General features: G+C 43.2%; 1 protein-coding gene across 6 annotated transcripts in view; it reads left to right on the forward strand.

The window, feature by feature from the left end:
- Positions 1-12,647, forward strand: part of itsn1 (intersectin 1 (SH3 domain protein)) — a 63,891-nt gene extending 51,244 nt beyond the window's left edge. For all 6 annotated transcript variants that reach the window (XM_055908582.1, XM_055908584.1, XM_055908585.1 and 3 more), the window contains 12 exons: positions 546-740; positions 4,688-4,809; positions 5,254-5,360; positions 5,640-5,823; positions 6,227-6,325; positions 6,910-7,077; positions 7,289-7,501; positions 7,937-8,058; positions 8,147-8,229; positions 8,972-9,055; positions 9,586-9,759; positions 9,994-12,647. In XM_055908582.1, the coding sequence (XP_055764557.1) occupies positions 546-740; positions 4,688-4,809; positions 5,254-5,360; positions 5,640-5,823; positions 6,227-6,325; positions 6,910-7,077; positions 7,289-7,501; positions 7,937-8,058; positions 8,147-8,229; positions 8,972-9,055; positions 9,586-9,759; positions 9,994-10,142 (1,700 nt within the window). In that variant the 3' untranslated portion in view covers positions 10,143-12,647. The remainder of the gene's footprint in view (positions 1-545; positions 741-4,687; positions 4,810-5,253; positions 5,361-5,639; positions 5,824-6,226; positions 6,326-6,909; positions 7,078-7,288; positions 7,502-7,936; positions 8,059-8,146; positions 8,230-8,971; positions 9,056-9,585; positions 9,760-9,993) is intronic.
- The last annotated feature ends 1,882 nt before the right edge of the window (positions 12,648-14,529 follow it).

The following is a 14,529-nucleotide window of genomic DNA, read 5'->3' on the forward strand; positions in this document are numbered from 1 at the left end:
GAACATTCTTTCATGGTATAATAACATCCTTGATAATTGCATTATTTTGTGTTATAATAACATTCATATTATTAGTAACAGAGGACTGTGTTGTGAAGTGGGCCTAATATTAATAGTAGCATTTTAAGGTCCTGTCCAGGAGTAACCCCTAGCCCCTACACCCCTAGTCTCTTGTGTAGATCTGAGGGGATTGGATAGGTATAATTCATTTGGTCGCAGCTCTACCTTGCCCTCTGATAAGCTATACGTAGAATTTTCTCCATAGTAGCCTATATAATACCCATCCAATCCTCTCAGATCCTAAACAAGAGTTTTTGGGGTTTGTTCGACATTGCCGACTGATTGATCTACAAATTGCCTTTTTTGCATCATTAATATCCAATAATTATTAGATCAATCAGTCGTTAACAATTTACCCACAATGTATCACAGATTTGATAGAACATCGCCTTTTGTCCCTTTTCTTGTGGACGGGGCCCAAGTCTATTGTATTGTCTTGTATTGTCTGACTAACCCTTCACTTGTATCTGTATGTGTGTCTCCAGCAGTGTGTCAGGTGATTGGCATGTACGACTACATGGCGCAGAATGATGACGAGCTGCCCTTTGGGAAGGGCCAGATCATCAACGTGCTGAGCAGGGAGGACCCTGATTGGTGGAAAGGCGAGCTGAACGGTTCCGTGGGCCTCTTCCCCTCCAACTACGTCAAACTGACCACCGACACAGACCCCAGCCAACAATGTGAGTGCACACACTACTACTAAAGTCTCCCTCTCTGTCACACCCAGCAGTTTGAGTACCTACTGCACCCTTCTCACACACAGTCACACACACACACACACACACACACAGTCACATACACACACTCACAACCCAGCACGGGTCATAACGAGTACTGTGACTACATTCCTTCCTCTCTCTTACACACACACACACACACACACACACACACACACACACACACACACACACACACACACACACACACACACAGTCACAGTCACAGTCACAGTCACATACACACACTCACAACCCAGCACGGGTCATAACGAGTACTGTGATTACATTCCTTCCTCTCTCTTACACACACACACACACACACACACACACACACACACACACAAAGTCACATACACACACTCACAACCCAGCACGGGTCATAACGAGTACTGTGATTACATTCCTTCCTCTCTCTTACACACACACACACACACACACACACACACACACACACACACACACACACACACACACACACACACACACACACACACACACACACACACACACACACACCGATGTGGACTCCTGCTTTGTATAGAAGTGATCTTCTTGTATCCTCTCACTCTCTTCGATACCTAATTCATTTCAACTAAAACCCCTGGAAACCTCTGGAATCGAATCAAATGGGACCGTGTTTGACAAGGGTATAATCTGTAGGCAACTGATCATACTGATACCTATGGGCCCCCTCTTTGAAGACCTTTCAGATCATGTACCATCCTCAGTTGAATAGAGGTGTGTGTGTCTGTATGTACAGTCCCTCCTCACTAACATCTCCCTCAATGTCCTGTAGACGCCCCCTCCCCTCCACATCCCTCATGCATACTGTACCATGGTTAGACTCCACCTCATCTGTTATGCTGCACGCTGTGTGTCGTCTCGTGAACTCGTCCGCCATCGACATCCATTTAGTTCTGCACGCTCGTGTATTTGCATATTTTTCTTTTTTGTTGTTGTTGTCTTGTTGGTTTGTTTCCGTTTTTTGGTTTGCGTTTTTTGCTTATGTGCTGTGTTCTCCTCCTCTTTCTAGGACTCATATGTTGCCCATTCCCACTCAGCCTTGAAAGTCCTCAAAGAGACCCACTATCCCCTAAACACTGCCCCCGCGGGATGATGGGAGATGCAGCCACCCCGATCATGTGACTGCCACATGATAACCACCTGGCCTTGTGGGCTAGAAGAGTCAAGCTGCAGAGAGCAGGCCCGTTACCTCCTTATATTCGAACTGTTAGACGCATTCGCCAAAATTGCCAAGCAGCTTCCTTATCCTACACCGTTTATTCTTTAAACAATATACTTAAACAAATTTAACATTTATTATTAATCGAAACATTTCAATGTTTTTTTTAGGAAATTGTAAAAAATAACTACTTGAAGTGATCACATGAATGAGAGACTGGATAGTGGGTCCATTTGTGGCTTTCTGTGAATGCAGATTTTTTGGGGTAGATTTAGACATTCAGCTTTTTTTTAATCATTCTGCATTTTTTATCACCGCACCACGGATTTGGTCTATTTATATATTTTAAATTTACTAATGAGTCAAATGGCTTCCTTTTTGACGTTAAGCTTCTCCCTCCCCTCCCTTACTAACCCCTCCCCCATCCGACCCACAGCTCCACAGAAAGACCCACTATTCATGACACACAGCATCAGACGGGCCACCCAAACAACCGGGGCCTGGCCCGAAAGACAAGCCCAAGCCCCTTTCCCCTTGCCCAAACCCCTTCAGTTTGCAGATCTGAAGGAAACGGGATCGGTTGTAACCACATTGCTTACGTCTTACAGATCTGCACAAACCGAAGGGTTAGGGGAATGGGTGGTGGGTTGGTTGTCCGACTGGGCCCGGGATTGGTTCATCATGAGCAATCTGTCTAATGGACTAATCTAGGGGTTCAAAGGTCACCGAAACACACATGGGTCACGTTATAGGATGGAGGGAGAACTTATTACATTTAATGTAGCTTACATCCGGACCACCCCTGCCCCAAAGCCAGCTCATACAGTGGACAGAGAAGCTGTCTGTCAAACCTATGGGCGGGACTGAACCTGTCCATTTATCCACTCGCATCTACCAGTGTTTTTTTATGTTCATACAAACCGTTCTTTGGATGAGTCTTGTTGTTTGGAGGTGCTGGGGTGTTTACTTTGTGCTGTAGTGTTTTGTGAAACGGGGTTATGATCGACGCAAACCAAATAATGCACAGCCGGCACAAGCGGAGAGGGGATGGTACACACACAGTATGCACAGACTTGTAATTGTGTGATTTGAGTGGCACACACAAAGTAAGTAAGGATGTTATATCCTCAGCAAGTCAATTCTTGTCGTCTCAGAACTATGTATTATTCAGAGTAGATGGGGTGTTTCGTATTCATGAGTTGGTTTACATGTTTTCTCCTAGATTTATTTCAATTGAAGTGTAATTTCTACACAAGTTGGACAACTCTATATGCCCATGACAGTCTATTTTTTATAAATGAATGCAATTATAGTGCATAGTGTTTTAAATATATATGGTTATGTAGTATTGTATTTTTTTCCCCTTCCCTCCTGAAGTTATTTTTACCGGTTTATGCAGTTGCCATTTGTAAAAATCTGAAGCAACATGTCCATTTAGTTTGACCTTTTCCGCAGTTATTTTGTCAAGAAAATCCTATTGAAAAGAACTGTGATTCAGCTGAATATGAACATACTAAATATGAAAAGAATACCCTCCTGATAATAGCTTTTTTAACAATGTTTACATATGAAAACTAAGACTATGCTATTTTTTTGTAGTCCTTCTAACAGAGTGGAATACCAAGTTCTAGGGCTATATAGCTATGGCCTTAAACTATTATTCTTCTCAAACAACAGGAAAAAGCATGGCATCATCCATTTAAAGCAATATATACATACAGTAGTATTGGACTGGTACCATATCAATCTTGTCTGCATTTGTCACAACAGTATTGTAATTTTATTGTAATTCTAAAACACAAAGATGGAATTCCTGTATGCAGCCTTTTTTTATATAACCGTTTGGTTCCTATTGGTTCCACTATGTGACAGTATTGGTGTTTGCTGCTTTATGATTGGTTTGTTGGACTTTCCAATGTGTCTTTTGAGACCCGTCAGTTTCAAGGAGGTTTGTACTCCGTTACTGACTCTGGTTTGAGAAGCACAAAAAAATTCTAACTATACAATACTCTGACTATAAACTGAATTGCTTCTGGTATGTTATGAATCAACAACAAATCCAAAATGTAATCGTTACACTTGGTTCCTGAAGCATTTTATCAGAAATGAATGTACAAATTGAAAAATGTGTACAAACAAGTCAGCTTTAATAAAAAAGTGTCATGCTGTCTTTAATATAGAAAATGACGTGTATAATGATTAAAAAGCTCAATGGCAACGGTGGACTTGTGTTTTTTTTATTTACTGATTTAAAAAAAAAATCAAAAGGTTTGTTTACTTGAGCAAGAGACCTACCACCATTTCTTCTCAAAGCATGTTTGCTTTAAGACATGTTTTGTGTGTTATTTTTATTCCTTTTGTAGATAACTCTGGGGAAAATGTCAATTACAAGGCTCTAAAGAATTATACTTTCAACTAGTTTTATTTGTATGTATGATGTTTGCCTGGCTTTTGAGGTGAAGACCCTTTTACCCTACACCTAAATACATTTTTATTTTATTTTTTCCAGGGAAGTGTTTTGTAGTGTATAATGTTTATTTCAATGATTTGTTCAGGTGTCAGTCTACATGCCTAGAACTCTAAAGACAGAAAGTCCAAAGAGCCAGCCATTGGCTTTCTGTGGAAGTTTGTTTGAGAGATGGGTCATTGAGATTTGTGTTCTGATTGGCTGTGAGTGTTTGAGTGAGAGAGGGGAGCTGATCGAAGCTGTTGTCCTGTTCCACAGGGTGCGCTGACCTGCACCTGCTGGACATGCTGACCCCCGTTGAGAGGAAGAGACAGGGCTACACGCACGAGCTCATCGTCACCGAGGAGAACTATGTCAATGACCTGCAGCTCGTCACCGAGGTAGCCATATTTATATATTTATTTATTTATTTGTATTATTTTTTTTACCTTTGTTTAACTAGGCAAGTCAGTTATGAACAACTTCTTATTTACAATGACGGCCTATCGGGGAACAGTGGGTTAACTGCCTTGTTCAGGGGCAGAACGATAGATTTTTACCTTGTCAGCTCGGGGATTCAATCTAGCTGCCTTTCAGTTACTGGCCCAACGTTCTAATCATTAGGATTCCTGCCGCCCCATATTCAAATGTGTGTGTGTAATAATAAATATATATTAAATAATAAATATATATATATGTATATGTGTATATATTTATTATTATTTTCACTACATGGTAACATGATCACACATGCAGTCCAAGCATACACACTCTGCCCTATCTGCGTTACATGCAAACGTTTCCGGAATGTTTGTGTTAACATTGCGTCAACGTTTGCTCGCCAGGTCTTTCAGAAGCCTCTGCTGGAGTCGGAGCTGCTGACAGAGAAAGAGGTGGCCATGATCTTCGTCAACTGGAAGGAGCTCATCATGTGTAACATCAAGCTGCTCAAGTACGCCCCCTAGCCACCTCTGGTCCTGTTGTCATAACTATAGTTTAACTAGCTATATGGTGGATAGCAGCTGATTTCCTGTGGGTCTTCATGACTCGTGGCTTAAAGGGGCATTCTGGGATTGGTATATCCATTTGTACACTTTCAAAGTAATGATATTTTGCCATTGATTCTTGTAAACAAACACTGTACAGCTTCAGAACATAGTTAAAACTATAACCAGACGCACCAATTGTCCCATTTCTCTTCTGCCCCCTTCCTCCTGTCCCCCATCACCAGGGCTCTGAGGGTTAGGAAGAAGATGTCGGGCGAGCGCATGCCGGTGAAGATGATTGGAGACATCCTGACGGCCCAGCTGCCCCACATGCAGCCCTACATCCGCTTCTGCAGCTGCCAGCTCAACGGGGCCACGCTCATCCAGCAGAAGACCGACGAGGTGCCCGAGTTCAAAGACTTTGTCAAGGTAATGGAGAAAGGCCGTAAAGTACGCTTTGCCTGCGTCACCATCTCAAATGGCACCTTATTCCCTATATAGTGCACAACTGTTGACCAGAGCTCTATGTTTGACTAATTTGTATTGAACTTTTATTGGTCCCTAGTGTCTCGTGCACATTCACTTTGTTCATACCCCTTGTTTGGTTGGCTGTGAATAGCCTCGACTCCAGCCGTTCTTAGTTTCTTCGCGCGATGTCTGACACCGCAAGACTAGACTAATATACTAGCGTCAGTATACTTTCTTATTTGAGGGTAGCCGAGCCACGCACTAGGTTGGGACTGATTCAACGTGATTCCTGTGTATATATATTCATATGTGAGTGTTATTAGGTTCTACGCTGATTAGTGATAGTGTTTCCTCTCCCCTACAGAGACTGGCCATGGACCCAGGTTGTAAGGGAATGCCCCTCTCCAGCTTCCTCCTCAAACCCATGCAAAGGGTGACGCGCTACCCCCTCATCATCAAAAATGTATGTGCACACATGTTTTCTCACACCCACTCTTCCCACCATCCGAATAAAGTGTATGTGATTGAAAAGCCTGACCACAGCCTCTGAAGCTAAGCGGGTCGGTGCCTGGATGCTAGACCAGATGCTGCTGGAAGTGGTGTTGGAGGACCATTAGGAGGCACTCTTTCCTCAGGTCTAAAATATATATCCCAATGCCCCAGGGCAGTGATTGGGGACATTGCCCTGTGTAGGGTGCTGTCTTTCTGATAGGACGTTAAACGGATGCCCTGACTCTCTGTGGTCACTAAAGATCCAGTGGCACTTATTGTAAAATTAGGGGTGTTAACCCCAGTGTCCTAAATTCCCAATCTGGCCCACATACTGGCCCACATACCATCATGGCCACCTAATCATCCCCAGCTTCCAATTGGCTCATTCATTCCCCTCCTCCCCCATGTAACTATTCCCCAGGTTGTTGCTGTAAATGAGAATGTGTTCTCAGTAAACCTACCCGATAAAATAAGGGTTAAATAAATAGAACATTTAACTGATATACACACACACACACTGGAATTGACTATCTAACTATGTGTGATACGGCTCAGATCCTAGAGAATACTCCGGAGGCTCACCCGGACCATAGCCATCTGAAGCAGGCTCTGGAGAAGGCTGAGGAGCTGTGTTCCCAGGTCAACGAGGGTGTCAGGGAGAAGGAGAACTCTGACCGGCTGGAGTGGATCCAGGCCCACGTCCAGTGTGAGGGGCTGTCTGAGGTAACACAAACACACACAAATCATTATTTAAAAAAATATATATAATAATTCTTAACTGACTCGCCTGGTTAAATAATGGTCAAATAAAACACAATGAAAAACACAGGAACATGTACTTGTTTACACAAAGATACACACACAATTGACACATTTACACACCGCGAACACAGACTCAACTCCCAACTCACTCACTTGGCCTTTTTTATTTTAGCAACTCGTGTTCAACTCGGTGACCAACTGCCTGGGCCCGCGCAAGTTCCTGCACAGCGGCAAACTCTACAAGGCCAAGAGCAACAAGGAGCTCTACGGCTTCCTATTCAACGACTTCCTCCTCCTGACTCAGATCATCAAGCCCCTGGGCTTCTCGGGCTGCGACAAGGTGTTCAGTGCCAAGTCCCACCTGCAGTACCGCATGTACAAGACCGTAAGTACTCTCCTCTCACCAACCTACACATTGTCCGTGTCCCAAATGGCACCCTATAGGGCAGTAATTCTCAACTTGTGGGTCGTGACACAAATTTGGATCGTGTGAGGTTTTGAGTGGGTCATGGGTGTCTGATTTGCCGTACAAATCCCCAAGTACAGTAGTATGGCTGTTTTGTGGCATGTTCAAGACCATGGCTACATCCCAATTATCTCTCCTTCCTCTACATTTGTTCACTTCTCTTCACTGATTCGAAATTAAATTACCTGTATAAGAAATATTGTGGAAATTCCCTCTAGCCCAAACCTGTACCAATCCCGTGCTTTTAGATTTATGGGATGTAGTAAACGAGTGCGCACTTCAGGAGCGAGACGAGATATCATTGCGATGCACCCCAGGACGTTCTGAAGTTGTGACCTCTGACCCCCGCTACAGCCCATCTTCCTGAACGAGGTGTTGGTGAAGCTGCCAACAGATCCCTCGGGAGACGAGCCCATCTTCCACATCTCCCACATCGACAGGGTCTACACCATCCGGGCAGAGAGCATCAACGAGAGGTACACACACAGACGTACGCATGCAGTCACAGTCACACACACACATAGCCAAGGCTTTCTTTTGACCTTGTTGTGATGACTCATGCAGGACTGCTTGGGTGCAGAAGATCAAGGCTGCTTCGGAGCTCTTCATCGAGACAGAGAAGAAGAAGAGGGAGAAGGCCTACCTGGGTATAACAGTCTGTCTCTCTGCTCCTCTGTAGGTCCACTGTGTCTGGGAGGGACAGCTTTGTCACCTACCCTCCCAGACCATGGTCTCAAAAGCACTGTTGGTAACACTTTATAGGAGTGTCTTTTTGAGCATCTTTGGGTTGCATATAAGCCCTATGTAAGTACTTTGTATTATTACTTGAAATGAACCCCTTATATCTTTGTAACCTTGTGTTTATGCTAGTAACATTTTTTGTGGTCCTCTGTAGCTCAGTTGCTAGAGCATGGAGCTTGCAACGCCAGCATAGTAGGTTCAATTCCCGGGACCGCCCATACTTACAAATGTATGCGAGCACGACTGTACGTCGCTTTGGAATAAAGCGTCTGCTAAATGGCTTATATTATTATATATTGGCTTATATATTTTATGAAAATGTTGCTACATAGTAGTGTGGGAATTGTGGAGTGATTTCTGTGTTATACTTGAGGAATAGTGACTACTTATTCCACTTTTAACAAAAACGGCTTAATTTCCAGTAACTAGCTGGTAACTAGCTAACAACGATTTTGGTTTTTATTGTATGTACTGTGTTAGTACACAGGTATAAGACCAACTTCATGTAAAGTGTTACCAAACTATCTCTCATGACAACTGAGTGTTTTCATGCTGGCTTTGTCTCCTCTGACTTTGCCGTGTGTTTGTCTCAGACCATTACGTTTCGGTCTGCCTCTGACCATTACGTTTGTGTCTGTCTCGATGCAGTTCGCTCACAGAGGGCCACGGGCATCGGTCGGCTGATGGTAAACATTGTGGAGGGCATCGAGCTGAAGCCCTGCCGCTCCCACGGTAAGTCCCTAGAGATGACCCCCTGCCACACCCAGACCTGCGGTTGATCTCAACACTTGATCTGTGTGTCTCTGACACGAGAGAGTGACACACGCCACCTTTTAATACATGTGTCGATTGCTGTTCAGTACACAGGAGAAGAATGATAGTGTTAACAGTACACGCAGGGGTTCAAATAGTATTTTGAGCCTGCCTGCAGTGCCAGATGGGTGGTGTTTGCCCTTTTGGGACTATTCCATTGGTTCCATTTCACCAGGCCAGCTTAATCGAGTACAAGTATGTGGAAGATTTAAAATACTATTTTGTGGAGGAATACCCATATTGGTCTATTCTAAACGTCTATACAACTGTGCCAATCTGTTATTGGGTTGTAAAATTCCAGAAATCCCAGTTTGAGGGTTTAGGAATCAGGAGGGAATAAGCATGGAGGGAATCCTCCAACTTGGAATTCTTCAACCGGGATTTCTTTCAAACCAGTGGATTTGGGGAAAGTGAGCGGAATTTTGCAACCCTAAGTGATCTCTTCTCAGGTAAGAGCAACCCGTACTGCGAGGTGACGATGGGTTCCCAGTGCCACATCACCAAGACCCTGCAGGACACGCTCAACCCCAAGTGGAACTCCAACTGTCAGTTCTTCATCAAGGACCTGGAGCAGGACGTGCTGTGTGTCACCGTGTTTGAGAGGGACCAATTCTCTCCTGACGGTGAGGCTGCGGGCAAACACACACACACACACACACACACCAGAATAACACTGTTTAAAAAGGCTACGGTGAGACTGTGCACACGCAAGCTTATATACACACACACACAAACAGCTTTTTATTGACGAGGCCTTTTTGATTCAGTGTGCTGTCATGCGATAGAATATATCACAATATATGGTGTGACAACCTTGTATTGAACCCTCATTACTTGTCTGTCCTGTCTGTCTGTAGATTTCCTAGGCAGGACAGAGATCCGTCTGGCGGACATTAAGAAGGACCAGGGCTCCAAAGGGCCCATCACCAAGAGGCTGCTGCTCCACGAGGTGCCCACAGGAGAGATTGTCGTACGACTGGACCTGCAGCTCTTCGAGGAGCCCTAGCCCATCCCAGTTCAACCCATCCCTGCTCAGCTCAGCCTAACCCAGCCTAACACCCATATACTGTACACTCCCCCCCCAAACCCTGTTACCCCTGCCCGAAGACTCACCAAGCTCTAGTGACAATCCCCAACGGCCCAGCCCCACACTCCGGTGTGTGTGTGTGTGCGTGCGCTCGTGTGACTGTGTGAATGAATGTCTGCAGAAGGGTTTTAATTATGGGGTGTTTTTTTTCCTCTTTATGATTTGTATCATTATGGTGTATGTATGATATCATGATTCCACTATTAGTTGGTTGAACAAAATTATGAAGCGTTCCACAGCTAATATAAAATCTCAAAGGCCGTCTTATAACGCAATGAACCTTTGAGACATGATATACTGTAGAGAAATGTTTGAACAACACATATGATCATTGCTTATGCACTGTATATCTTAAAGAGCCCACCCTGTGGCATTAACACCTGGGGCGTGTTCATTAGTCAACAAGCGGGGGAAAACAGACAAACCGGGCGAGACTCCCTTGTCCAATAATAAACGTTCATTTTCATTTTACGTTGCAAAACGTTTTAAAACGCCCTCCGTTGTGTGGCCTTACTGAACACCACCCAGGTGACCACAGTGTTGTTGTGCCATCCCTGTGACAACATACGGTAACCTCCCATATAACCTTTGACACTGTGTTCATGTTTATAAACATACGGCTATTATGTCATTGCAGGTCGGACCATTTCAAAAGCGTGTCTGAAGCCTGTCTAATAATACCCCTGGTTGTATTAGCTGGAACATCTCCGCTTGTATTTCTTTCGTTCAACCGTGACCCAGGTTTCGAGTTATGTATTCTTTTCCGTGTACGTCTGTTTGAGACAAGGGTACAAAAGCAGGTACAGTACATAAGTGAATGTGAGGAGGAGAGATATACTTTGTGATGTACCCTCAAAGGTTTGGTGAGAACACTTTGGAAAAATGTGTTGAGGAATTAAAGAACTGTTAGTATGCTGAGAATGAAAATGAAGCTATCAGTAATCTTTACATATGTTCCACATATTGAGCGTTGTGTTTTAGATTGGAAATTCAAATGAAAGGCCAGACGAAATGTTTGGGTGTATTTGAGGCATTACAGAAGTACTGTACGAAAGTACACACTAATATATTGTCTATCAAATTGGCTTAGCCCAAAACACATTGTTGTACGGTTTGAGGGGAATTGAAGAGCAGATCTCCTGTTTTCTAAATGATGTGTAAATGAGTGCCGATTTCTAGTTACATTTGCAGTGTAGGCCAAGATGATGAATACCAATGTACTACAAATCTTTTATTTTTCGATGGTTAGAAGAATCATACGGTGATGTCAGGAATGTTTTTGTACTTGTTCCGAAAAAGTCTGTTATTTTCAACGCATTCATATCTTCACGTTTTGTATGTATATTTTGGTTGTTTTTAATTACATTTTTTCGTACGGCAAAAAAGCACCATTTAATATAGAGTGCTATATTTATGTGTTGGAAAGCCATTTTGTAGGTGTTTTTGTTTTGGAGACTGAGGTCCGGCTTTGTTCTGATGGACATATTCGGCCAATGCTGTAACTGTAACTGTTTGTGAAGAGGAGGCATTTCAGGTTCATTCAATTTGGGTCTCAAATTAATATATTTCCTTTGCAAGAGAACAGGAAGTATTTTTTTTTGCGTTTTGTGTGGCACTGTGTTCAGTTGAACAACACTGTATTACATATTTATTGACGTTAAGAAAGACAATTCAGACAAAAGGGAAATATCAGCCTCCAGGTTGCTGCAATATGCAATCTACTCTGAGGTATGCCATTTGAATCTTTCATATTGTCTTCTCTGTTATTTCCTTCTTTATTATGACCCTCCCATTATCTTGGGTTCCGCGTTCGAAAGGAGACGTACAAGGATATCCGAAGGCAGCGGAGACGACCGACTTCAGTCTGTTAAGTCTGACAATGTTAGCGTAGTTTGTCTAATGTTAGTTTAATGTATGTTTGTTGTTACCAGCTATGTGTCCATGTAGATAATGTACAAATACTAGTGAAATTCCACTGCCGTGTTAGTGAAAGTGGTCAAGGAGAACAGCTTTTGCAGAGCCTGTGTTCCTTATGTCTAGGAGTGAGTGAGTGTGTAACGTGAACTTACTATTCTCGAGTGCTTTGGGTTTGTGCTTGGGTCTCTGTTCAAGTTGGAGGACTTAGATTATGACTAGTCATTTCCCTATAGCGTGCGACCTGTACCTCCACTCCTTCCCGGTTACCCCACAGTAGTGCCCTTTTTAATGTTCACTCTAAAACCAGTGATGGTCTCTATTCTTTTTAATGAGCAAAGTCTTAACTGATCAAGTACAGTATGTGAATATGTTGAAATATTTGAAAGGCGTATAAGTAATATATTACAACAACTACCGTAGAAGAATGTTGATGACAATGTATTGTTATCAATGTATGAGAAGTGTATTGTCTTAAATGTTGAAAATAAAATTTGATTGGACCAAGGAGTTTGATGTATGTTTGGTTTGTAGCCTTAATTTACAAACCTTGTAAGTACTTATTTCATACAAAATATACTTAAATGTTTTGGAATTTACCGCCATATATTACTTTTCCATAATATGGGTCTCATGGATAGCGTTCACTTCAGTCGGTGCCTGAAAGCTTTGTACATGAACGTATCATTCATGTTAAAGCAGTAACCTTGATGATTTGAAGGGGCTGGTGTTTCAGCAGGGTGCAATTTTGTTATGCAATGAATGTTTGGGGCAACAGAACTTCGCTGGATTTGGTGGAGTTTGACGTTGAAATAGCAATATGTATTGTTTTTGTGTAGGAGGCATGTATATTCACATTGAAACTGAGAATGTCTTGACGTGTGACATTTTAGACATTTCGTTCTTTTGAGGTAATAGGGTGGAACTAAATTTGTTTTCACATTTGTTTCCGTTTAGCATTCTGTGATTGCTCATTCAGGGTAGTAATGTAAACAAATACAATTGTTTGCAATGTTCTCCGTTTATTACCAAGTATTTCAGTGTAAGTCCTTTTGGCTTGACGTCTAAGCTTGCTACAGTTGTTAGCCTAGTAGTCTCTTTGAGTGGGTCTAATTCTGGAAGCTGAATGGTTAAAGTTCTACAAGTTACCACCGGCTGAGGCTATGACGTTGAAATTCCTATTTACTATGTTCCAGCAGCTGGTGCGTGATATCTAAGGAAGTCTTGAGGTTTTGCTAACCTTTTAGAATAAGGCTGTAACGTAACATAATGGGGAAAAAGTGAAGGGGTCTGAATACTTTCCAAATGCACTGTAGTTGTCACATGCACACACTGACCAGGCTTGCCTATAAAAGTGTGTAGCTCTTTCAAAGTTGCTAATGGACTCTTGGTAGCCTCTGATCAGTCTCCTACTTCCTCTGTCATCCAGTTTGGCGGGACGGCCATTGGGGGGAAAAGTACCCAATTGTCATACTTGAGTAGAAGTAAAGCACCTTAATAGAAAATGACTCAAGTAAAAGTGAAAGTCACCAAGGAAAATACTATAGTATAAGTATAAAAGTTGTTGGTTTTAAATATACTTCAGAATCAAAAGTAAATCATTGCTAAAGTATACTTAAATATCAAAAGTAAAAGGATTTCAAATGCCTAATATATTTTTTTAAACAGACAGCACCATTTTCTTGTTTTTTAAATGTACATTACATTACATTTAAGTCATTTAGCAGACGCTCTTATCCAGAGCGACTTACAAATTGGTGCATTCACCTTATGACATCCAGTGGAACAGCCACTTTACAATAGTGCATCTAAATCTTTTAAGGGGGGGGGGGGGGGGGGCAGAAGGATTGCTTTATCCTATCCTAGGTATTCCTTGAAGAGGTGGGGTTTCAGGTGTCTCCGGAAGGTGGTGATTGACTCCGCTGTCCTGGCGTCGTGAGGGAGTTTGTTCCACCATTGGGGTGCCAGAGCAGCGAACAGTTTTGACTGGGCTGAGCGGGAACTGTACTTCCTCAGTGGTAGGGAGGCGAGCAGGCCAGAGGTGGATGAACGCAGTGCCCTTGTTTGGGTGTAGGGCCTGATCAGAGCCTGAAGGTACTGAGGTGCCGTTCCCCTCACAGCTCCGTAGGCAAGCACCATGGTCTTGTAGCGGATGCGAGCTTCAACTGGAAGCCAGTGGAGAGAGCGGAGGAGCGGGGTGACGTGAGAGAACTTGGGAAGGTTGAACACCAGACGGGCTGCGGCGTTCTGGATGAGTTGTAGGGGTTTAATGGCACAGGCAGGGAGCCCAGCCAACAGCGAGTTGCAGTAATCCAGACGGGAGATGACAAGTGCCTGGATTAGGACCTGCGCCGCTTCCTGTGTGAGGCAGGGTCGTACTCTGCGGATGTTG

Source organism: Salvelinus fontinalis, chromosome 41 (genome assembly GCF_029448725.1).
Source record: "Salvelinus fontinalis isolate EN_2023a chromosome 41, ASM2944872v1, whole genome shotgun sequence".
Lineage (NCBI taxonomy): Eukaryota > Metazoa > Chordata > Actinopteri > Salmoniformes > Salmonidae > Salvelinus > Salvelinus fontinalis.